Source organism: Gambusia affinis, linkage group LG11 (genome assembly GCF_019740435.1).
Source record: "Gambusia affinis linkage group LG11, SWU_Gaff_1.0, whole genome shotgun sequence".
In the NCBI taxonomy this organism is placed as follows: domain Eukaryota; kingdom Metazoa; phylum Chordata; class Actinopteri; order Cyprinodontiformes; family Poeciliidae; genus Gambusia; species Gambusia affinis.
Window position 1 is genome coordinate 16584148 of NC_057878.1, and position 25373 is coordinate 16609520.

General features: G+C 38.2%; 1 protein-coding gene across 1 annotated transcript; it reads right to left on the minus strand.

Annotated features, from left to right (window-relative positions):
- xirp2b (xin actin binding repeat containing 2b) lies at positions 1-14999 on the minus strand. Its single transcript, XM_044132182.1, has 9 exons — positions 14841-14999; positions 12822-12984; positions 12251-12379; positions 11368-11454; positions 11031-11088; positions 10836-10924; positions 1143-10410; positions 355-485; positions 1-233 (listed from the first exon to the last, which is right to left on the minus strand). Exons 2-8 carry the CDS (start codon positions 12870-12872, stop codon positions 394-396), a joined length of 9774 nt encoding a protein of 3257 aa, XP_043988117.1. The 5' UTR covers positions 12873-12984; positions 14841-14999; the 3' UTR covers positions 1-233; positions 355-393.
- Positions 15000-25373: the final 10374 nt, after the last annotated feature.

The window sequence follows — 25373 nt, forward strand, 5'->3', positions numbered from 1 at the left end:
TTTCTTTAAATGATTTTGTCATTTCGTGTTCACCTCTGTGGGGTTTATCTATTGAATTCACACTGTTCATGGAATATCTCCAATCTATTTGATCATCTAAGGGATTTGGCCCACTGCTTCCCACAAGAGGGTTTTGTCCAAGACCGTCTTCGTATATTCCTTTGGATTGAAGAAGTTGTTTGTAATGAGGTTGGCAGTAAAAATGTCCATGAAGAGAGACATAATTTCCCAAACTGCAAAGACAAAGAGAAAAAAAACCAACAATATATATATTGTATATATTTACTATATATATATATATATAGTAATTACGACAAAAGCAGAGAGAGAACATTGAACTAATGTCACATTTACCTTAATTTATTTCTGCAATGCTCACAGCAGAAACAGGATTTATGGTACTTTTTTTTGTCCACTATCAGAGCATCCATCGGATAAGCCCTCCTCCGACATACTGTGCAGAGCTCCGACTTCGGAACACGAATCTGCTTTCCAAAGAGATCAAAGTGCAAATAGTGAGGTTTTGAGTATATGCAGCTTTTCAAACACTTTACCAAAGTTGAAAATAGAAATTTTACACACACACACACACACATACATATATATATTACTATTTTATATTTAGAAAGATATTTTTATTTCAAATGACACGTTATAGCAGTGATGAAAATACTGAGCTTTAGCAGAATATTGTGTTTTATAATTATTTTTGTCATAATTGTATCTGAATAAAACTACACAGCCAGTAATGCCAACAGTCCTGCCAGTTTGCTCCATATATTTTTCCCCAAGTAAAAGCAACATGCAGCCATGCACTGTGTGCTGAAAACACACATCGGTTTCAGCCCTGAAGGAATGGCACACATGCGTCAATCAATGCAGGTAACAACCCACAATAGTTCATGGACTACATGTAAGAACTTTAATTTGCTTAATTTATTTTACTCAAGATAATTTCTAACTTAGACATTTTGAAGTTAGCATATTAGCAAATCAATGACATTTGTTTGTCAACCTCCCTCTTAGCACCCCTACAGACTTCCTCTTCCAGGCCATTTCAGACACTTTTCATTACAAAAGACTATGAAAACAGTCTTTAAAAAGCACATGGGCCATGCTGTTTCATGCCATGCACTTTTTACCCGATGAAACAGTCTTTGTCTGATGTAGCACAGCTTGTGATGATGTCTCTTCAGAAACAGTGTACCCAAGATTTTTGAAAACTGTCTCACTCTCTGTCCATGTTTTATGGAAATTCCTTAGCAGATTTTCTGTGGTGTCCTCATCATAAGTTTCTGTTCGCCTGGCAGCTTTCTTTTTGACGGCATCAGCATAAGAAAAAGGGACTGGCTGAGTCGAGACACTTTCGGAGTGCTGAGTGACAGCAGTGATTGTGCCAGTTACTTTGTTACCAAATTCATCAACATTCGAGAAATGTTCTGTGGTTGTTTTGGTTTCTGAGAGGGCAGATGGTTGTGCCAATATTGTTTCTGCATCATTTTTTAGAAAAGGGAGGGGGGTGCTTTGCCTTGAGCCTCCTTTTGTCTCATGAGATCTTTCCAGCTTTGAAGAGTCTACTCTTGTTTTGCCGAGACTTGACACAAGCTCCTCCGGATCCTTTCTCTCCTCTGTAACTGAGAAACATTGCTCACCCAGTTCAAAAACATTTCTAATTGCCTGGATGTTAAAACTTGACATTTCTTGTTGTAGTATGTCTGCTTTTTCTTTAATATAGTCTGAGCTTTTGTTGTCATTGTGGAGGCACTGTACAGGTGGAGTGAGCTCTTTTCTGCTACATTGCTTTTCTTCTGGGGATTCAAATTTGTTTATAAAGCTTGACAAATCTGCCTTTAGAGGCTCATCTTTTTCTCTGTTCTTGTTTTCAGCCTCACACTCCTCCATGTCAGGGCCCAGCCGTTCACTGATGGCGATGGGCTCTTTGCGCAAAAAGATCTTATTAAGCTCAGCTTTTTGTGCCCCTTCAAAGAACTCTCGCTTTTCTTTGACAGATGCGGATATTATGTCAGAATCATCAGAATCTTCTCCAGAATTTGGCTCCTTTTGGAGTAGTAACACATCCTTCCCAGAGCTACTTTGTGCAATGCTTGTTTTTGAGTTGGATGACTCAGTCAGTGTCCCTGAAGTCTCTGTAACTTGAGCATCAGTTTTAATTTGCTGGTGAAATGTTGAAGGCAGTTCCACAACCTCTGATTTTTTCTCAGTAACTTGTTGGGTGAGTAGTGGTGGGGGTGTGACAACCCGAGAGAGTTTTGCTGTTGTTTCTTTGAGTCGGACCAAATTTTCTGCCTTATCAAATGTCGGCGAAGGTGTGATTCTGGTGATGCGTGATGTTGGGGTGTCACACCTGCGTGGTGGAGGTGTAGGGGGGGTGGGTGGCCTGTGGAGTAGGGTGGGTGATGGAGTCACTCTTTGTGGTGAGTCTGTTCTTCGTGTGGACTCGATGGCGATAAATGTTGGAGAGGGAGGACGCATTCTGAGTGAGGGTGATGGAGCTCGAAGGTCGATTGACTTGCACAAACTCACTTCTTCTTTTCTGTTTTCATGTGAGGTGTTTTTAAACGTTTGGTGTTCAATTTTGGCAGAACCGATACTGATTTTCGATATTCTTTGTGCCACGAAGGCAGAACTTGCTTTCTCCGCTACCAGCTCACATTCATGCTTCTCCAATGTTTCGTCTGTAAGTTCCATTAGTTTGGATTCTGCAAGTTTTTTAAGATTCAAAATAATTTCTTCATTGGTCTGAGCATCGCTTTCAGCAACACTTTGTTCCAATTCTTGTTTCCTTTCCGGAGTTAAGATCCAATCTGGCACTGAGTTTAAAAGACCCTTTACAGATTTGGAATGTGTTTTCTCTGAAATGCCTTGTATCTCTGTGATTTGGGAGATTAACACTTGGATGTCATGCCTGTGAGATCCCTTTGTTCTCTCTGTCGTGGATTTTACAAGTTCATTTTGTTCTGACTTGCCTGTCACCATAATTGGGACATCCCGATTTTCTTCTGGTTGTTCCTTTGCTCTCTGTTGAGAAACTGTCACTTCTTTCTTTTGAGATCCCGTCCCTTGTGTTTGAAGTGCTTTTTGCTGCACAGACTTCTGATCATCTTTTCTGTCAGCAGTAATAACCTCTCTCTTGATTTGAACGTGCTCTTCTTTTATACTTTTCTGAATTTGGTCGACCACAATTGTTTCATCTCCTTGTTGAGTAATTTCAGATGTTACTCTCTTCACTTCTGTGTTTGATTCAGTTACATTTTCTTTACCCTGGCCTTGCTGTGAATTCCCTTTAGACTTTTTGGATTTTTTCTTCTTCTTTACCGGAGCAGGAGCGTCAGGTTGATTGGCAGTAATGCTTACAGGTGTTGCAGCAGGGGAAATGATATCCTTCTTTATCTCTTGTTTTATCTCTGTGGCTTCTGCTTTCAAATCTTGTGAAACACTTTGCTTCTCATTGTCACTGGATTTGTTCATGTCTACTGGTTTTTCTTGTTTGTTGTAGTTCTTTTTTGATTTTTGGCTTTGTTTGCCTGTTTTTCCATTTGCAATGAGAGATGTATTTTCTGTTGGCAGATCTGAGACATTTTCTTGGCTCCTATTTGAAGACACATTTATTCTGTTTGTTTCATCTTTAGAAACATTATTACATACCTGTTTTGCCTCATTATCAGTTTTGTTTTGATCTTCTGTTTTGTTGGAAGTAGTGTTGTGCGTTTTAGTGTCCGTTTTGGGACGGTCACTTACATCAGCGATAGAGATCAAGACTTTATCAGTTTGGCCAGACTGATTAGAAGACACCGATACAGTTTTCTGAGTAGTTGTTTGCAGGTGTTGTCTAACAGTTGAGATGGAGGAGATCTTTTGACTGGAGACCAACTTAGTATTTTCACTTGATACAATTTGCTCTTTTGCAGACAATGTAACTGTGGAATCTACAGTGGTGTTGCCATGGTGGGATCTGGGATTGCTTTGGGTTACATCTGAAACCAAAACCGTCATGGAGGAGTCTGAATGAGCACCCATTTTTGTATTTGTACTTCCTTCCTGAGTGGTTCCTGAGATACTGTAATTTCCCTGATTCCTATTGGACAGCATTTCAAGAGCAGCACTCACAGAATCATGTGCAAAAGTGGGAGACGGAGAAGTTGGGGGTGTGTTTTCCTCCCTCAGTTTCCGGTATTTCTCCTCTGCTTTTATCAGTGCTGTGTTAAATTTACTAGCTTTCCCTCTCATGAATGGTGGAGGGGAAGGTGGTGGAGTGAATTTCACTGGAGCAATGTAAACTTTCCTTAGTGGTAGTGGCGATTCTGCTGGTAGAGGTGGAGATGGTGGTGGAGTAAATTTCACAGGAGCAATGTTGACCTTCTTGAGCAGCTTAGGAGATTCTGGGTATGGAGGAGGGATGTCATGGGAGACCGTTTTTGAAATGTGCGTGGTTTCTTCTGTTTCTTTTTGGATTGCGGCCTGCACTTCAGTTTTCACAGATGTTGCCTGTACCTGTTGCTTTTTACTGAATTCAACTTTAGACTCCAACTTTGGAACTGGCTGCAAAGCAGGAACTTTCACTTTTTTGACTATCATTCTTTTTGCTGTTGATGGAGAAGCAGGAACTGCTTGAGTAGAGGTACTCTCCAGTTCTCGTTGAGGTGGAGGAGGTGGGAGGAAGTCTTGCTCACTGGTGAGTGGTGGTGGGGGGGGAGGAAGGTGGTCAGTGTCAGTATCAGCAGTTGGCGGAAGAGGACTAGGAGGAGGAGGAGGAAGAAGGTCTGTTTCTGCAACAGGTGGAGGTGGTGGTGGTAGAGGCAGATCATGCTCTGGTACTTGAGACTTTAATGTGTAATTGTCAGTTTTTACTTTGGTTTTAGACAGTTTTCCCATCCCCTTTTGGTTTGATTTAAGATTACGAAACTCTGTCTTTACCGTTTTTATGCCATGGTTTTGAGTAATAGTTTTGTGCTCCACCATAGTTGAAGTCTTTATTCTAACGGTATCTGACTGTTGAATGGAGTGACTTTCCTTAGATGTTTCAACCTGCTTTGCTGTTTTTATCTTTTGTATGTTCCTCTGGGCATCTGGATTAAGGTTTTTCACGGCAGGGCTCTGTTTGACTTTAACCCTTCTGTATACTCCATGCCTGACTCTGGGAGTTTCCCGCTGTGCTGTTTCCATAAGGGACTTGATCGTGCCTTTAACATCACCCTTTATCACTTCTTCTTTTTCCTGTTGGGTTTGCTCCTGTGTCTCATATAAGGACTTGATTGACATTTTGACATCACCCTTGATATCTTCTTCAAAGGCAAATTTCTGTTGAGTCTTTGGGGATAGTGGAGGCTCCATGAACATCTGAATTGTCCCTTTGACATCTCCTTGAACATCTATTTCCTGCTGAGATATTTTTCTCTCACTTGAGGCATCTTGCAGACTTAGCATTGCCATATGAATATCACCTCGCACAATTTCTTCCTTTTCAACTCCCTTCACTGCTTGCTTTGCCATTTCCAGGGATTTTAGGGTAGCCTTCACATCTCCAGGAACTAAATCCTCAACAGCAAAACTTCCAACTCTGGAGGTGGATGATTTCCCAAGAGATCTTAGAGCGCCCCGGATATTTCCGGGAACAATATCTGGCTTCTCCACCTCTTTGTTGCGTCTCTGAGCCCTCTCCAGACACCGCAGTGCTTTTGGAATATTGCCTTTTACCACTTCCTTTTTTTCCACAACCACTGTCTGTTTAGCTGATTCTGACAATGAGCTCAAAGCAGCTTTTAAATCTCCTTTGACTATCTCCTCCCTCTGGATTCTTTCCAGTGAGACAGTTGGCTCTGCCATGAAAACTTTTAATGCATTGTGAACATCTCCTGGTATAACATCCTCTACTGAGCGTTCAATTTGCATTTGATGTTGGCCGAGAATAGATTTGGTGCTCTTGATGTCGCCCCCAATGATCTTCTCTTTTTTAGTTGTGTCATCCAGAGTTTCATCAGGGCCTAACTGGAGCTGTTTGAGATAATCAAGAGCTCCAGATTCAATGCATGTGGAGTAAAAATTGACATTCCCCCTTTCAGTGTCATCTATCTTTATCTTCATGGCCTGATCTGACTTTTCTGAGCTGGACAGCCTTTCAAGAGCACTCTTTATGTCCCCTTTTACAACATCTTCCTTTTCAACATTAACATCCTGGTTTTTATGTAGAAGGGAATATAATGTCATCCGCACATCTCCTTTTTCATCCTCCTGAATGAGTATGCCCTGTTTTGCCGATCCAGTCTTACTGAAGAGGTTGTTGATTGTTTCCTGAATGTCACCATGCAGTATTTCCTCCTTTTCAACGTTACTTTCCTTTTCTTGGCTGAATAGTTGCTCCACTGTTGAGCTGATGTTTCCCTTCTCTTCTGAATCTATGACAATTTGCTGCTCCCTTTTATCCTTTCTGTTGAGAAGATTCATCATAATAGTTTGTAGATCTCCCCTGATGATTTCCTCTCTCTGAATCTCTGGCGTTTGCTTATTCATTAGCTGGTATTTTGCCATTCTTACATCACCAATCTCATCAGCCTCAATTAGTATTCCCGTTGAATTCACCATTTTCTGACTGTAAAGTTCCTCAAGAGTTCCCTTGATGCTTTTCCCCAATATTTCAGTCTTTTCTACCTTAGCCTCACTAAAGCCGTCAAATGGTGTTGTTTCAAAGAGCCATGTTGTTGTTTTTACATCTGCCTTGGGAATTTCCTCCTGAGCGACAGATATGTTCTCATCCTCATCTACTTCTTTAATGTGATCGAGAGGATTTTTCTCAAAAAGCCAGACTGAATGTTTAACATCTCCCTTTGCAACCTCCTCCTTTTTAACAGTTTCAATTAGATTTTCAGAGCTCATGCTTCTTATTTTGTCAATGGACTGAGTTTCAAACCTCCACTTTGCAGACCTGACATCACCTCTCTGTATTTCACTCACATTAACAGTCCTAACAGATCCCTCTGAGGAGGTGTCAGTTTCAAAACGCTGTTTATTCACTCTCACGTTGCCTCCTTGAATGTCTTCCACAGTTTTTATAAAAGGCTTACTTTCTTCAGCAATCCTGTCTAGAGGTTGGGTCTCAAATTTCCATTTGGCAGATGTTACATCTCCTTTTTGTAAATCTTGTTGTGTTACAGATTTAATGATATAGACCTCATCTGTGTCTTTAAACGCATCAAGAGGTTTTGTTTCAAACAACCACCGGGTCCCGACAACGTCTCCCTTCTTCACCTCCTCACTTGTAACAGTGGTGACCTCATGGTAGTGACCCTCTTTGTCCTGTATGGCATATAGGGGCTGTGTTTCAAACATCATTGTGTAATTTCTCACATCACCTTTCTCTTCCTTGTCGCAAATAATTTTGGATGTTTTTATGTTTTCTGTTTCAGAGGAAACCTCTTGGATTTTATCTAGGGAATAGGTCTCAAAAATAAACCGACCCTTGTTGACATCACCCGGTTGCACATCGCTGACTGTGTGACTGTTCATATATTCCTCTTTGCTGTCATGTATTTGGTCAATGGACTGATTTTCAAAGAGCCATTTGCAGTTCACAACATTTCCTCTTTGTATGTCCTCGGTCTGAACTCTCTTGAGCTTTCGCATTACTTCATCAGAGGAAGACGTCATGATGTCTGATGTTTGGTTTTCGAAAATATATTTTTTTCTTGAGACATCTCCAGATGCAATGTCTATCTCTGTGACACGTTTATAAGATCCTATCTCCTCCCCTGTGAGGTTCTCCAGGTTTTCTGTCTCAAAAAGAAAGCAAGCCATTTTTACATCTTTTCCTGTAATGTCTTCTTGGTTTAAACTCCGTGTCTTCAATACTGTTTCAGTTTCGTCATGAATTGAATCAAGTGTTTGGGTCTCAAACAGCCATGTGCAGGTCTTGACATCTCCCTTGCGTATTTCTTCGGATTCATTCTCTCCTTTTAGTTCCACTCTTTCATACAAGATGTCCATTGGCTTTGTTTCAAACAACCACTTGCATGTTTTCACATCCCCCTTCACAATATCCAGAGCTTTATTTGTCTCCACAGTTTCTTCATCTTCAAGATTGCTGAAGTACTTGATTGCATCAAGAGGCTGTGTTTCAAATAGCCACTTCGCAGTCTTGACATCGCCAGATTCAACTTCCTGTTTAGATATTCCTTTAATAATTTGATATTTTTCAACACTGTCATCAAACTGATCAATGGGGCGTGTTTCAAACATCCATTTGTAGGTTGTTACGTCTCCTTTAACTACTTCCTCACGGCGCACTGTTTTCACCTCATGAAAGTGGCCTAAACTGTCTTGCATGGCATACAATGCCGATGACTCAAAAAAGTTTGTATTTGATTTTACAGAGCCAGATGTCACACCCTCTATTGCAATCATTTGCAATTCCTTACTTGTGTTAAAATCTGTGCTTTCAAAAATGTGCTTGTAGTTTGACACATCCACTTTATCAATTTCTTCAAGGTCAATCGTTCGGATTACTTCTCTCTTTTCCTCTCTAATTTCCTCCAGTGGTTGACTTTCAAATAACCATTTCTGATGTCTTACATCACCCTTCTCCTCATTAAGTGGTATGGTCTTTTTCAATTTGCCTACCTCGGCCAACTCCTTCAAGTCTTCACTTGGAATCGTCTCAAAATATTCTCTGGCTGATCTCACATTACCAGCTATAATTTCTTCTTTTGTCAAAGAATAAGTATTTGAATCATTTTTTAATGTATCCATTGGCTGTGTCTCAAAGACCCAACAGTTCCTGCGAACATCTGCCCTGCAGCTTGTTCCATCCTCTTGCGTGAGATCATCCTCAACATTTACAGTACGAATGACTTCTTTTTTCTCTTCTCTTATTTGTTCTAGAGGCTGACTCTCAAACCGCCACTTCTGGTGTCTCACATCACCTTTCATTTCTTCATCTACTATTGCCTTTTTAAGTTTTCCAACTTCAGGGCAGTTTTTCCTGGCTACTTGTGGACTGGTTTCAAAAAAATCCCTTGCAGATCTAACATTTCCTCCTATAATCTCTTCAATCGACTCAGATGTCATGGTCATCGGAGGGTCTTTTGGTTGTGTTTCAAAGACTAACCGGTGCTTGCGCACATCAGCTCCAATAATATCTTTCTTCTCTGTTTGCAAACTTTGCCACTCAAGGAGAGAATTTAATGTTTTTATCTCAAACAACCATCTGCCCCAATCTCCTTTGCTACTATCCTCCATAGATAGACTGCATACAAGTTTTAAAGGAGCAAATTCTTTGTTTGTCAGGTCCAGTGGTTGTGTATCAAAAAGCCAACGTGAAGCAAGAGAGTTCTCCAGTTCCGTTTCTATTTTACGCACAGACTTTATCTCCAGCAATTGGCTTGATTGTCCTATGATAACACATTTAAACTGAGTGTCAAACGTGCTTGTTATGACTTTAACTTCTCCACTGATTTCTTCCAACACTGAACGTAAGCTCAGCAGGTGGCTCTCATCAATAGTCTCTGTGTGCCCCAAGCTTTCTATTAACTCACTATCAATCATGTAAATAGAAGCATTTCCATCATCTTCAGTAAACACAATTTCCTTTGTCAAATCCTCTTCCTTATGCATTTTGTTTAGAGTGTCCATATTTTGAGTTTCAAACAGCCATGCTGCGGCACGAACATCCCCCTTATCAAATTTGTTAAATTTGTTTTTATATTCCGTTGAGTTGGTGTTCAGTGAGCCCAGCTCATCTATTGGCTTGGTCTCAAACATCCACGCCGTACGTCTCACATCTTTACCCACAATTATTTCCTGTTGAGTAATTTTCTTGTTGTCTTCCTCCTCATTAGGAGTTTCATCTTTAATAGCATCCAATGGTTTATTTTCAAACATCCAGCGCATGGCTTGCACCTCCCCAGGGAGAATCTCTTCCCACTCCTCATACTCCTCATCATAGACATCATCAGGACTACCATCATCATCATCCTCATATGTGTACACTGGGCTCTCTACCTGGTTGTTCTCTGTTTCACTGTATTCACTGTAGTACTCTGTTTCAATATTCTTACGAACCTCAGGATGAATGTGCTTGTATAGACGTTTCAGCTCAGATATACCCTTCTGCTTGAAAAAAGCTTCTCGATTGAGTTGTTGTTTGTTTACTGGATCCAAAGGCTCATGTGAGGGATGGCTCACTGGAATATTTTCACTGTCTGATGGCATTTGTAATAAGTGTGGAGGAGGAGGAGGAAGATATTCAGAATCCTCAGCTGGAGGGGGTGGAAAGTCCTCATAATCCATTTCTGTAGCTGTGGTTGACTCCGTAGCAAATTCCTTACATACTTCACTAGTCAGCTTGTTGCTCTGATTCACGTTTGAAGACCACTTTGATCGATTGATGTCACGTCCAATCTTTGTTGGGGAAAAAAATGATATATTTTTTTAGTAAATTAACTATTAAAAAACATGAGTATATAATTGAATACATTGAAGTCTCAAAATCTGGTTGTTGATGGTGTCTATACAGAATGCTAATCCATCCATAGTTAAATAAACTTCTAAATTGCTTTCTTCTCATTCACTTCCAAATGACAAAGAAATAAATTGCTGATACAACGCAAGACAAATCTGTCAAGGTTTAGAGTGAGCAGCACAGGAACACAGCTGTCCAGTGACACAATTTACCTCACCTGGTATTATGAATTTGCACAGGTGTATAACTTCTGCAGAGAGTGTGTTCTACTGTGCAATTGTTTAAGAGAGTTAAAATAACTAATCTTTACATTTTGAGAGTGATCTCAGAAGAAAAAGTATGCTTGTATTTCAAAAGTTATTACCTTAATTGGTTTTTGTGCAGCAGCCTCTTCTATTGTTCTTTCAAAGTGATCTCTCAGCTCTTTGGTTGTGAACCTGGGAAACTCTTCATCTAATTGTTAGCATAGGAGTTACAACAAAGAGGAGCAATGTATTAGCAAAGCAGAGATAGGCAACACAGAATGGCGATTAACAGATCGAGTTTCATGAGCTCCTACCTGTATCATTCTGATGGTTTTCATAACTGGATGCCAGGTTGCTGTCATTGTAGGTCACCTGTGTGTGTTTTAAATGAAAAATTATGAGAGGAAATTTATGTAACTGACACATATGTAATCATAATTACTCTTCTTGCAGTTATGTATGTGATGGTTATTTATTGTGTTATCTGATGAGTAGTGAGTAGCTACTGGGATAAATTGTAAGAAATTTCATCCTTGATTTTTGTCCTTTCAAGTGTTAATCATTGCACAGATTCTTCTGAAAACTGAGAAATAGACAAAGATCTTCTTGTATTTCTTTTAGAATCAGAATGACAGAAAATGTTATGCATACCATAGTTTCTTGGAAATTTAGCTGCTGACTGCCTGGGATGACCGACCTGCTGCCACTTGACACTGTAACCTCAGAGGTTGACATCTCCTGTAAGGGCAAAAGAGGCATTTCTCAAAGATGATAGATGACATACAACCTCATAACACAAATTGCTTTGTGCCTCATATCGTAACCAACTCTTTTTATGGCCAGTAATCAGACTCAACTCCAATTTACTAAGTCTGGTAAAACATAATAGTACGCAAGTAAACACCATCAACCCCTTACGCTTCTTGAGCTCTGAAAAAAATAATCACAAGAGTAAAGATAATAAAGCCAAGCTCTTCTTTCACACTGTGCAAAATAACCAATAAATATTTCCTTTATATTCCTTGTTTAATGATTTGTCTCCATAAATGGACTACAGCATATATAAATATACCCTAGAGGCTTTAATAAAAGCTGATAAAATATCAAGCAATGCAAGCAACATGGGTCCACATGTTCAGTTACAGGTATAACGACAAAGTGTCATGCAAAGGTATTCATAACCTCTGGGTTTTTTTTATGAAATTGTTCACATTACAACCTCAATCTTCAATTTATTTAATTAGGATTTTTTGTAAAAAACCAGCAAAATTAGTACATTTTTGCTTCATTGATTCAAGTCAAAATCTTAAAACGTCCTAACTGGATTAGTAATCTTGCAAGGCACTGTATATACAACCTCACACAGAGTTCAGATTATCAGTTTTTACTTGCAGAACTCCCATTCCAATGATTAGAATGTCAAGCGTTATGATGCAGCAGCAACCAGTTCAGGTCATTACAAAGCATTGCCACGATTTGTACATTCATCTCCCCCAAGCACTTTGCATCAACCTAATGGAGCTGATCTGTGTACCTGCTCAGTTTTGTGATGAAAATTAAACTGAGTTACACTGTGTGATGTTGAAGCTTCCTGGGTATGAATTTGTTTCCTCACGCTTGTAAGTCCCCCAGGCAGGGAACAGACCTCTGACTCCTCCATGACCTAATGAAGCAGGAAACATTGTTAGCTGCTTCCACTTCTGGAATTAAACAGCTGCTCAATATGGCTTTTCATATTGGGATGCATGCGGAGCAGACAGCTGTCAGGGGTTGAGGCAGCTCATGTAGTTTGCAGTGTTTTCCGAATTTCTCAACAGTTGCTTAAATCTAGTAAGTGATTTTATGTTCTGCATGAATGCAAAAACTGACCCATGGTCACAGGAAAGAATTGTCAACTTTATCAAGACTTTATCGCGACAGAAACAACAGTTTACCTCAATTGCCTCCATTATTGCTTCCATGATCCATGATCATTTCAAAAATGATCATGAATATCACTCTAATTTTATATAATAGGGAAGAATACATTTTCTTTTCACTGCAATTTGCAGGGAAACAATGAGAGCAGCTATCTGGATACATAGTCCATGCACAAGCTGGAATACCCCGCTGGTGATGGTGTTGTCTGCTCGCTTGGAGGCAGCTGCCTGGGACATAGCCTCACAGTTGGCCTGTGGGATGACGTCTGAGTCCGCAGAGTGAATCCCGATTCCTCTGGTTTTAAACGTTTAGGATGTCCAGCCCTGGTTGAACCTGCACTGCCAGCAGCTGAGGCATAAAAAGCCAACAGTTGGAGAACACGTTTACTATCTGTTTTTAAATTTTTTATTTTTTTTGTCCAATAATTTGAAACCAAATAACACGATACTGCTATTATAAATACATTTAGATAAAATTGTGTAAGTAATATATTTTTGTTAAAATCTGATAGAATGTGTTTTGAGTCCCACTCAAAGTGCTGTTGCAGAGCAGGTGGTGCAAATACCAAGATGCTCCTCTGGCCCAGGACTAAAATCATTTGCACAACTGTCTTCTGGCATCCAGCTGCTCACAGGCTGTGCAAAATTTAGTGAAAAGGTGGTAAACAACTATCCAATGTCGAAAGCGTTAACGTGATTTGTAGGGTTTTAACATTATACCTCATTTAAATTTGCTCTCAAATGATATGAATGTACTATTTAATGTATCTCGGCACTCATTATCCTCTTAGATTAATGACTACTTCTGTAGTTTCATAACCCTGTGAAATTACGGCTCATATCATTTAGAGTTTTAAGAGGGTCAAGATTCACATTAAGGTTACTGTATTTCAAACTGTTGTATGATGAAGCCCTGCTTGTAAATCATGTTTCTGGTCTAATTGGAATACACGTATATGACAAGAGAATAACCTAAACGGTTTTATGATGATAAAACTTCCTTCTTTTGTTTTTAGTTAGCTTCTCTTGTGCTTTTATTCCTAATTGATAATAAAAAGTTTATGTGCAATTGCTAAACCTCAAAGACTGTGTCAGGAGCTTACTCACTGCTCCAATTTGGAAAGTTATCTTATTTGTCTCTCAGTTCTTGTTTATTTAAAATGTGTTCAAAACAATAAGAAAATAAACTCTAAACTCAGTTTTACCTAAACAGTCTTGGCCTTTTTGAAGGCACAACAGTGAATAAATCAAACATTCTTTGCTTATTCAATTAAGGAAAATAAACCTGAAATAAACTCATCTTTGCTTAGTTTATTTATTTTGCTAAAAATAAGTGAAACATATAATAAAATTTTAAAATGTTTTTCATTTATAAATTAATTTATATTTTGAAAAAGAAAAAAAAGATTGAATTGAAGTGGTATGTCAGCACTCATTCAATTGTGCTGTAATCACTTTTACAGCACAAATGAATAATGTGCTGTAATGCAATGTAATCACTTTTTATGCTGGTAGGCTGTTGTTTTAAATGTAATACAGTATAACTTATAAAAAATTAACAGATTGGTTAAAAAAATTCAGTCTTGTGAAATGATTTTGATTCCAACCAAAAAAATTCAAATCTGTCTTCAGGTCCAGCCTATTACATGACAGACTAGGTTGGGACAAGAGCTCAAATATCAAGAAAGTGAAGTTATCTTGGCGCCATGTACATGCAAAAATAAGTCCAGCCTATTTTTGACTTAACCATCATGGGTCATGTTTCTTAGTGAAATACAGTGGAAAGCTGGAAGGTCAAAGTTCCCCTTTCCAAAAGCATGAAAATACTTGCACTCATGACCTTGCGTTTAAGAATGCATTTTCATTTTCTCTTCAAAACTCCTTATTTCATTACCTGGCTCTGAGGTTGTAAATTATCTAACAGCCAGAAGATCTGGCCTTCATACAAACAAACAGCTAAGCTACTGGAATAACTTCGTAGAATTTTTTCTTATCTGTTTTTCGGCTAAAGGTAATTTTAACTTCTCATTTTAGTCACAGTTTAGTTTATATTTTGCTCTCAAATCCTATACTATGGAAGGATGTTTGCTCTGCATCAATGATTCAGTGATAGCCTTTAGCTATTTTGTTACATCTGACAACATTAAAGCAAAAAAACGTAAACTTGAAAGCTAGAAACAGGCAAAATAGTTAAACAGCACCTACCAGGAAAGGATGGTGTTGAATTATAAAATATCTGATCTCAGTAAATAGAATCCCACAATAAGGCCACTGCACCCCTGCCTGCAGGGTCTTTCCAAGCAAAGAGAAAATTCCGGGTCAGTGATGGAGACCAGCTCCAAGGCAATGTGTTCACCTCTGTCCAACAAGCAGACAGTGACAGCTGATTTTATTTTAGACCCTCCGCCCCCTTGCAGAAGATGGTCCCGCGGTGTTTTTTCCCCGCTTTTTTAAGGTTCTAAGGCTCCATGCCTCCTGCGCCGAGTCCCAAGAAAACCCATACAGAAATACATACTGTGACTTATTTGCAGGCCCTTGTATACAGCTAAATCAGGTCACAGAGGTTTCATCATCATGTCTATCACCAGAGTAGATTCCATAGTTCAACAGCTGCTACCGTCTATCATTATACAACAAAATATGCACATAGAAACCGACAACAAGATACTCTGAGAATTTAATCAGCTTTCACTTTTTCTGGGACCAAAGCAGAAGAAAGTGGGCATCAAGCAGATATAAATTCCTCACAACAAAAAATGGTGTTTATATGTGCGAGTCTGATTTGGGATCAGTGATGTAATGCTACATGCGGAGGAGTGCAGAGTTTCTGGGGCTGTAAATACAAGCGACACCTCTAAGTGTGGAGGAGCTGGCCGACCCATCTTGTTTAGCAAGGCTGCAAACTGTGGCGCCAGCCTGGCTGTGGCATCTCATGGACGGTAGCTCAGTGTGTCTGCCAGGCATCGGCTCGTCCACCGCATGTACAACTCACACCTGTATTTCTACAGACCACCTGCTTGGCAAAGAGTTTTCATGTTTTCTTTCTTCCTTTCATGCATTCTTATTTAGTTTCCTTAAAACTAACTTTGCTTAAATATTTGCATGCATCTAGCATGTAATTGGCTCAACAGTTCGGTTTCTCTTCTATTTTATCCATTAAAAAAAACAACAGTCAAATTTGATTATTTGTTTTAAAGCAACATGATGTAAAATCAAAGATTTAGTCTTTCTAAGAAAAAAATAATTAACTTTTTAATCCTTTGTGAAGAACTTCACATGTGGTGGAAAACCAACAACCCAAACAAAATATGTTTGCCAGTCAAAATGGCAGAGGCAGCATCATGGTGTGAAGGTACTTTTCTTCATTAGCGGCTAAGAAGCTGGTCAGAGTTGAAGGGGAACATAAATGAAAGTTTAGGAAAATTCTTGAACAAATCTTACATAAGACGCAAAACTGGGGTGGAGATTCATCTTCCAGCAGTACAATGACCCTCAACATACAGGCAGAACAATGATAGAATGGCATAGATTGAGGCATGTTCACGTGTTAGGATGAGCCCAGTCAAAGTCCAAACCTAAATATATTTGAGGCTCTTCTGCAGCAAGACTTCAACGATGTTCACACATGCTCTCCAGTCAACCTAACTAAACTTGACCCATTTTGCAAAGAAAAATGTGCAGAATTCTTAGTTTTTGGATGTGAAAAGTGGATAAAGACAACAGACTCCCAGAAAAATAAAATAGGAATGCTAATACTTCTGCAAGGGACTGCATGGTGTAAAGTATCCAAGTGATTTTCATAAATACTTTTTGTAGTACAATAGGATAGGCACCAGCAACCCTTCCGACCCCTCTACGGGACAAGGGTGATCAGAAAATGGATGGATGGATGGATGGATGGATATTACATTAGATTTTTGTTTAGATACACTGGTCATTCAAGCAACGAAGATGAAAAAGTGAGTAAAGGCAGTAAACTCAGATTTACATAACCAAAGAACGACCAGCACTGGCAATAACAGTTGATTTCATTTGGATACAACGCAATGTTGTGTGTTTGTCCTTTGATTGCAATCAAATTTTAATTACAGCTTGTGAGCTATAATTCTCAACTGTTTGTGCATTTCCTTATTTATGCAATTAGCCTTCATGCTGTCCACAAAGCAAACAAACAAACAACAAAGTACACATGTTTCATGCACAATAGTAGAAAAATAAAAACACATTACATCATGAGTTCTTAACCAAATCAGGCTCTGCTCACATTAATATAGATATTTTACAAAGCAAACCTGGTTATAAATTAAAGTGAAATGAAGACAAAATATCCAGAAGAGTGTAGGTGGGACGGATGGACAGACAGATAGAAACTGAAGCTGGGCATTAATCCCCCCTCTGCTTCCTCCACAGAAATAGCATTTTACCGACCAACCCAAATGTTTAGGAGAGAGTTAAAGAGTGAATTTGTAAATCTTTGTGCCCTTTTAAGTACTCAGCCCACAGGTGCTTGCTATAAATATATCTTTGAGCTCTTTATCTCAAGGGCTGAATAAATAAGATAAATCCCTAAAGCAGAAGGTAGAGCTTTCTAAACCCCTTATATTTACTACAAAATAAAGAAAATGCATCATTCAATAATGCTTCAAGACATGCCACTGTAAAGAGAATAATGACAAACAAATACTGCTATTATGATGGAGAGACGAAATGAACATAATAAATAACTGATAGCATAGCCTAAGAATACAATTTGAAGTGAAGCGTCTTCTGCATCCACATATATGCTCTGTTTTTCATATTCATAAATTTGATAACATAGCTGGCCAACATTTGACTGCTTGTAAATTCAGAAGGAGTGTTTCCAGCGGTTTTCATTTCGACCCCTCTGTCTGGTAGAGACTTTGGTGTTGCTCACATCAGTGAGCACTGCATGAGGACCAAAGGCAGATAGAGCCATGGGGTGCATGACAATGAGCTACCAGATGCCATTAGAAGTGAGCCTGCAAATCACAAGAATTCACACAGAAAGAAAAGCTTTTTATTGTGACATTGATTAGTTTTTCTTTCTTCTTTCTGCTCTTTTTTTTCAGTTTTAGCTGGATTTGCATTTAGGAAGAATTGCTTCCCACAGAACCATGTTGTTAGAGCTTATTATCTTCAGAACAAAACGTGAACAATTTATATCCCCTACAATTTATTTGGTGTGAGGGTCTCCTTTTCATTAATGCATTTTCATTTTGCTTTTGCTTGTGATTACTTCAAGTGGAGGTATGTAGAACATATTTTATGTATGAGACAAGATCAAAGATGTAGACCTTCATTAATGCCCAGCAAGCTTAAGTTATATTGTCAGATATGAGAGGCCAGTGATACGCTGAATTTAATAGTTGACATACAGTCCAAAGCGCTTGAACAATTTTGGCTTCATGCAGAGTTACAGCAGGTTTGCAAATCGTCTTGTAGTCAGAGCTCCGTGTGTGCTGATCTGTGCTGTACAAAGGGTAAAGCACTGTAACTTTTGACTACAAACCACCCACAAGCATTGACAGCAGACACCAAAGCGGAAAAATAAATAGGTAAGTCTGGAAATAGGCTGTGAAAATGAAGGGGGAAAAAATGTAATGAAACAAGTGCGATAAATTGGTGTGAAGAAAGTGAGACATACTTCACTGATTGCTACAAATAATGTGGATAGACATGAACAAATTCAAAGGAGAGCTCTTTGCCCATCATCAACAGGTCATTATCTTTAACAAGCTCTGCTGTTCTCCTGAATTTATAGTAGGTTCTCTGCACACAATTGTCTGTCTGTTTCTAAATTTAGATTCTACAAAGAGAACACGTGAACAAAAAATAATCCATTTACTTCTGAAGCTAAAAGCTGTTGTAGCTCCACAGTGTGGCCATTTCCAATTAAATCTCAATAAAATACCCTGAAGTTTGTAGTTGATGATAAAATGTAATAATGTCTGAGGGGTATGAAAAATTTTGTGAGACTCCATAAATGCAATTAATCAACTTTTCAATCAATTTCCCCTCAATGCAGTCTGCTGGAGCACTGGTGAGGCAGTACCATCATTTGTATGACTGTAGAAATAATTGTGGTGACAACACTCACAATGCTGACATGCAGAGGATAATGTTTGCACTCTTTCCCATCTTAGCTATGCAGGTCAGTGTGCCAACACTTGCTTAAATGCACATACTGTGGCAGAGATTGATGAGAATATCTTAATGTATTTAACTGTCTATCATAAAGTGGTGAACAAGCAATAGAGATGGATGAAGGAAAATGTTATTTTTCATGGTGTCACTACTGACAATACACAGCTCAGACACTAATCACCACTACTGGGTTAAGAAATATTCCTATCTTGGTTTTGGTTGTTTGCGGATCAAATGAGACCTTGAACATGATTCCCCTGCTGCTTATTTATAAAATTATGTGGTCTGAAGCAGCAGCAGTACCATAACTTTAACACAAAATCTCAGCTTTTAGATCAAAATATTACATTCTCAAATTATGTTTTTGTTAGCAAAAAAGACACACACACACACACACACACACAAAACAAGAAAGCAATGATCCTCGGGAGGCCTCATTTACAGATGAAATGTATTCAATGAAGCTAATACAAAGTTAAAACTGTGACTACTGATCCTCCTTATGCTGAATATTATAGGTGTTATATTTTCTGCATAAATACAAAATATTTCTGCTAAGATGTAAGCCTACATGCCTTATTTTTGGCATTGCAGGACTGCTGCTGTGCTGCTTAGTTGTTAATTTCAGACCTAGAGGAGTTTCCAGTATTCAGAAGGCAGTTTAAGCTAACCAGGCTCTATGTTTGTCCCTGATATATTTAGTTTGGTGTTGGGTCTCTGACTGGTGGAGAAAGGTACTCTCCAAGAGGATCAGTAAATTACTGAAAATAAACTGGTCAACAAAGTTTGAAATATCAAGATTAAGTAGGGTGCTGGGATAGATAAATAATTTACACAAGATTGTATGTGCAAATTTCCTTCAAGAGACATTCATCGTTTCTATAAAAGAAAAAAAACAAGTGCATCACCAAGGTGATTCATCATACACGCGTGCACACGCACGCACACACACACAAAAACATGTTTCCACTTCAGTCAGTCGCTGACCTTTTTACATCGCATCCTTTTCCTGCACAAAAAACCAAAACTACTCAACAAACCAAGAAATCAATCAAAACTCACAGCAAGACACATCAAAGATTTTATTGAAGCCCAAACAACTCTCCAGATACAAGAAGGATGTTTCAAATGGCATCTGTATGAGGCAAACTCATACAGATGCCACATCAACCATCCATGGGTTCGAGGAATATATCGATAATGCATATAGCTGAAATTCATGAGTATCATCTGGATTTTCAAAGTAGGTCAAACAGAGGGCATAATTAAAACAACAGGATAATGTTTCAGAAGTGAAGCAGTTATTAACTTAGCTTCATAGAATGAATCTTTTTGCATCTTCATTTTGTATAAATCTAGAGCTTTTGGTCAGGGAGCCTGAAGCTAATAATTATAGTGCAGGAAAGGCAAAAACCAAAGCAGATTTCTGCTGTTGTAAAACAACTCCATGTTGCAGAACAATATAAAAAGTGCAGCAACAGGTTTTGCCCTTTAAAACTCTAATCACCCCTTGTAGTGTGAAAAATGTATAGTCTCAGTTAGATTATGTTATGCTTTTATGAAAGTAATAAGAAAGACATGTTATTGCTAAATTGTAGTGAGACACTTTTCACCTTTGAGTCAGTTCAGTCCTATTTGTGCCCTAAACGATGATTTTGAAATAGTCCCATCATCTTAACATGATTTGCCCAGTCCGGCAGATATGGAGTTAAAAGCAGAGACAGTAGAAAATAGAAATGCTCTATTTGGATGGGAGCTGATCAGAATCAGAGTGTAGATTTTAACACATGCATGCATCATGCAGTCCGAAGCTTTCATTCATAAAGACAGCATCCCAGTGCCTGCTTTCTAGCCACACAACTTTAAACTCTTCCAACAGGCTCATTAGATCAAGATACCCAAGGACAGCAAAAAATGGGCACAATAGAAAAGGTCAGCATTTTCCACACTAAAATATAATGTTCAATACATCTAAGACACCAATGAATCAGATACATAAATCTGTACTATGAATACATTTATCAATTTCTAGCTTGATATGTGTGATTTTTTGAGTTTCATGTTGCAGGTTTTATACCAATGGAGAACACATACATTTAACATGTGTACCTATTTTTGATTTTGATGTTTTCTTTGGTCAGTTCATGGCAGTTACGCAAGAGCTATTTTATAAACAATCGGCCCACAATTATCTTTCTGATGTTTTGCCAGATTTCCATTAAATGTTCTACAATGTCAGAAAAAGAAGCAGTGTGTTTGAGGCGTTGGTCTCTTGAATTATTTTGGTAAATAAATCTTCAAATCTTAACTGACAAAAAAGCATAGTTTTATGTAATGTCAAAAAGTGAAAGAAATTTCTTTGTAATTTTATTTATTGTATGTAAATATTTGGTTTTAGTTGCATATATGTTTAAGAAAGAAGGATGAAGCAAGAAAAGTCATTAATAGATGGGTAACATCATTCAAATCCTTTTACAGCAACTTTGACATTTATCTACAATCATCTGTAGGCCTATATAAAATGTTCCACCACTAATCTTTACCTTTAGACTCCTCCCATTGGTCAATTATTCTTTGGTAAATGAACAAGAGTACTTTTTAACCAGACGTGTGTGTGGGCGTGTGGGCGCGTGTGGGCGTGTGTGGGTGTGTGTGAGAATTCTCTTCCTTTTCTTGCAAACTTTCACCAGGTTGTTAACAATATGTTGGCTCGTTCTTTGTTCTGAATCTTTTTGATTAAAGTTCTAGTTCCTATTTATGGCCAACTGTAAAAATCTCTCTGGAGGTTCAGGTAGAAGCAATTCATTTGTAATATATTTTATACCCCTTTCTACCATACATAACATTGCCTTAGTTTTACCTTGAATGGCTTATCTTCAGAAATATTACCTCAATAAAAAAAGGGTGTGGCTGCTGCAATTCAGCTGTGTAATTAATTTGCTCCTCTACAAGTAAAAAAGCATATAAATATATACTTTATTTTGCATATAAATATATGCTTTTTATTTGGTTGTAAAAATGTTAATTAAAATACATAAGCAAGCTTTTCAATTGTGTTAATCAGACTGTCTTCCATAATACAAACAAACAGGGATCCTCACACAGTCAATAAACAACACTAAAGTCACAGGAAAGTGGATAAAATTAACAGACATTTTGTATTGGACTGCAGTCTTTGGCCCAGTGAGGCAAATGTCTCCCCTCCTGCCAGCTGTCAGAGCTCCCACCACTCAGAACAAAAGCATTTTTCTAGACTGTCAGTCAGGTGTAGCCACTTACTGAGCACTGTGTATTTGGTGTGAGGGTTTACAGACTCTCTTGGTGTGTGTTTTGAGTTTTAACATCCATTTAATGTTTATGAGGAATTATCTTTCTCCATGATGGGGATGACGAATGTGGCATATAAAGCTCAGTTAATTTCAGAAAAGGCTAAAGAATACATTTGAGACACTGCTGTGACTTTGAAACTGTTCATAATCCTCAGTGGGAATTCCCACCCTGGTGGAGATCATTGTGGGGTATTGTGAGTGACAACAAATCAATGGAACATTTTCCATGGTGGGATTATGAATCAAATGAGTGACACCTCTAAAAATGTTCACAGAAAAACAACAGTGAGAGCACCAACGTCAGAAAAGGAGAATGATGACTGGATTCCAGTAATTTAATTATGTGAAAAAAAAAAATTTCACAGTTTAGTTCGTTTTAAGCAGTTTTGTCCACTTCCTGTCTGTGATACAGTCACGCATACAACCTTTTCATGTCATGTTTACTAAAATGGATTTTTAATTTTGCTGCAATAATAATACTCTAGAAAAAGTGTCATTACAGTTTGTGAAACTTTTTTCAAATAATTCAACTAACACGTGGTCTAGTAAAAGCAACCAAACTCACACAAGCAGTGAACGAGACTTCCATGAAAAGGTTTCACAATACCGCCTGCTGAGATTTGTGGAGTCCTGCTACAAACATGATTATCAACCTTAGCTAGAATCTGAGCTAGAAAAGCATTAGACAGAATGTTAACATGACATTTGACAAAGAGAATATAAAGGTTGTGAACAGCACATACACAGGTGTGATTGACAGCGCTTAGCCCCTCCTCCTGGCTCTGATTAGTTGTTTCTGACTGAGCTGTGTATTTCTGTACTTAACCCGGTCTTGTTATATACTGTCTTAACATAGTGACAGTTTTAACAAATGTGTTACATGCATCAGCTTTAAAGTTGATGTATGTGTAACATACACTGATATATGTGTATGTAACAAAACTAAACATTATGTTTTGTTTAGTTTTCCGATGGTAAATTGTAAGCTAAACTATAGAGCCTTACTGACACCTAGTGATCATTGTGTACGTATTTAAATGGTCAGTCAAGCAGAACTCGTCCGGCTGTACGCATGGTGTCATCGACTGTTCTTCAGGCTTGTTTGTTCCTTGGACACTATTTGTCTGTAAGTTCATTTTATTAATTATCATTGCAGTATTGTGTCATATTTTATAAGAAAAGTTTTACATTTTCCAACCAAAAGCTAAAGCTACATCGTTGGCTAATTGGTGATAATTGGGAGTCATTTGTTTGCTCTAGTGTAGTTGTTTCTGTGTCTTGTCTGTGGTTGATGTGGACTTTTGTGCTTTGTTACAGTTTTACAAAAGGAAGAAAAAAAATAAACCAGGAAAGAGTCACAAAATAAAACAAGAAAACTATCAAGGACTGGATTATTTTCAACTCAAGAGTTAGCTAGCCGTCCAGCTTTGTAAGATCAACACATTGTGAGGGCAGCATAAACACAGTTTATTATGTTTTAATACAATGTTGTTGTGACATGAGACAATATGACAAAGTTTTAGGGGTATAACTACTTTAGAAAGGCACTGTCTAAAGTCAGTCATTATTTTTATTTTTAGTTGCTATGATTAAAACTAAAGCACATATATTTTATGCGTCACACCACTGCAGTTTTGACAGTCTGACCTTTGAGAAGAAAAACTGTTATAACCAAGTATGACAACCAAATTTTCTGGAATTAAGGCGCAGAAGGAAATGGGAGGTTATTAAAATGGCACAGCAGATGTATCTCCTTCAATGTGGGTTTGTGGCAGCTGTACTTATCTTTTGTATCCCTCCTTTGTCCACTTCCTGTCTGTGATACAGTCAGGGATACACTACAACTGACTGCTGTCTGTCAGTTGCAGTGTCAGATTTTTGCAAAATACTCTGTATTAAGTAGGATACTGATCTAGCCACAACCAGAAAAATATCTGAAATATCATCACATGTACATGTAAGAAATCCAGTCATATAACAGTGTTGCTTCATGCAAACAGTTGCACCTGCAGATACCTAGAGGCTATTTCTGGACAAACTATAGCTTCTGAAATAATGACACAATCAGTTTACAACAACAACAAAAAAAAAAAAGAAAGAAAAAAAAAACATCACCAACATTCATAGCAACAAGGCATAAATTTAGCCCCTGCTCATCCTATGACATCTTCATGCCTGACACCCAATCTTGGCACCAACAGCCATGACGGAAATTCAAAAAGCACCTAAATATAACTGTCTCAAGTGACAAAAGACGAGGCACCATGACTCACACAAGAATGACCTAGATTACCATCAATGAAATGCAAAGTGTGTTCAACTTAACCCAAACCATACATTTGGAAAACAACAAGCTGGTCACTCATGTGGGAAAAATCTCAGAGTCAAGGTGTAACAAAAGGCTTTTACCTTTCCACACATTATAAAAGACGCACATTAGAAAAGACATAAAAGAAATCCAGCTGTTATTGCAATATAATAGTCACACACTGTGAGATTTAGAAAAGATGGGTAGAGGGGAAAGAAATACACTAAGGTATACTTGTTTCAGCAATATCACCAGCATCACACTTAGTTGTTGAAAAGATTGGATTCAATTATTAATTTATTAAATAATTAAGATAAATTTAATAAAAAGATCAGTTTTCTTTTTATCTTTCTTTAAATTTATCAGAGTCTAGGAACATTTAATTCATATTGTCATGTTTCTTCAGGGTATAAATATGCTGTCACATAATGTCCCATTACTCTAAACACATGCATGCAGAGTCAGAGCAAAAATGAAAAGGTTTAGTTAAAATTTGCTTCTTCTCATTTCCAGGATTGTGGGAAAAGACCAGAGTAGCCAGACAGAAAGTATATCCCGAGGGGGATCATACAAACTCTATGCAGAGACCAAACACTGGGATTTGAACCCAGGTCCTTACCAACTGTGCAGCCCATAATCCCTTTGATTGCTCTCTAATTAACTTTAGAGAGCTTATTTGGCTGTATAAGCTCCAAAATTAATACTTACTTGTTGCTTATTTTTGTAAGTTGAACCATTCTGAGGCCATTTGTACTGATCTGAACAGTCCAGTAGAAGTACAAAACTATTTTCCACAGTTTGATTTGTGCCCCTTGTACCTGTTAACAACATTGCCTAAACTGTCACACTGTTCGAGAAGGATGCAAGTTTACTTGGCTCAAAAGCAATCACGAAAAATTGAGTATTACTTGCAGAGATGTTTTAGGGAAGAAAGAA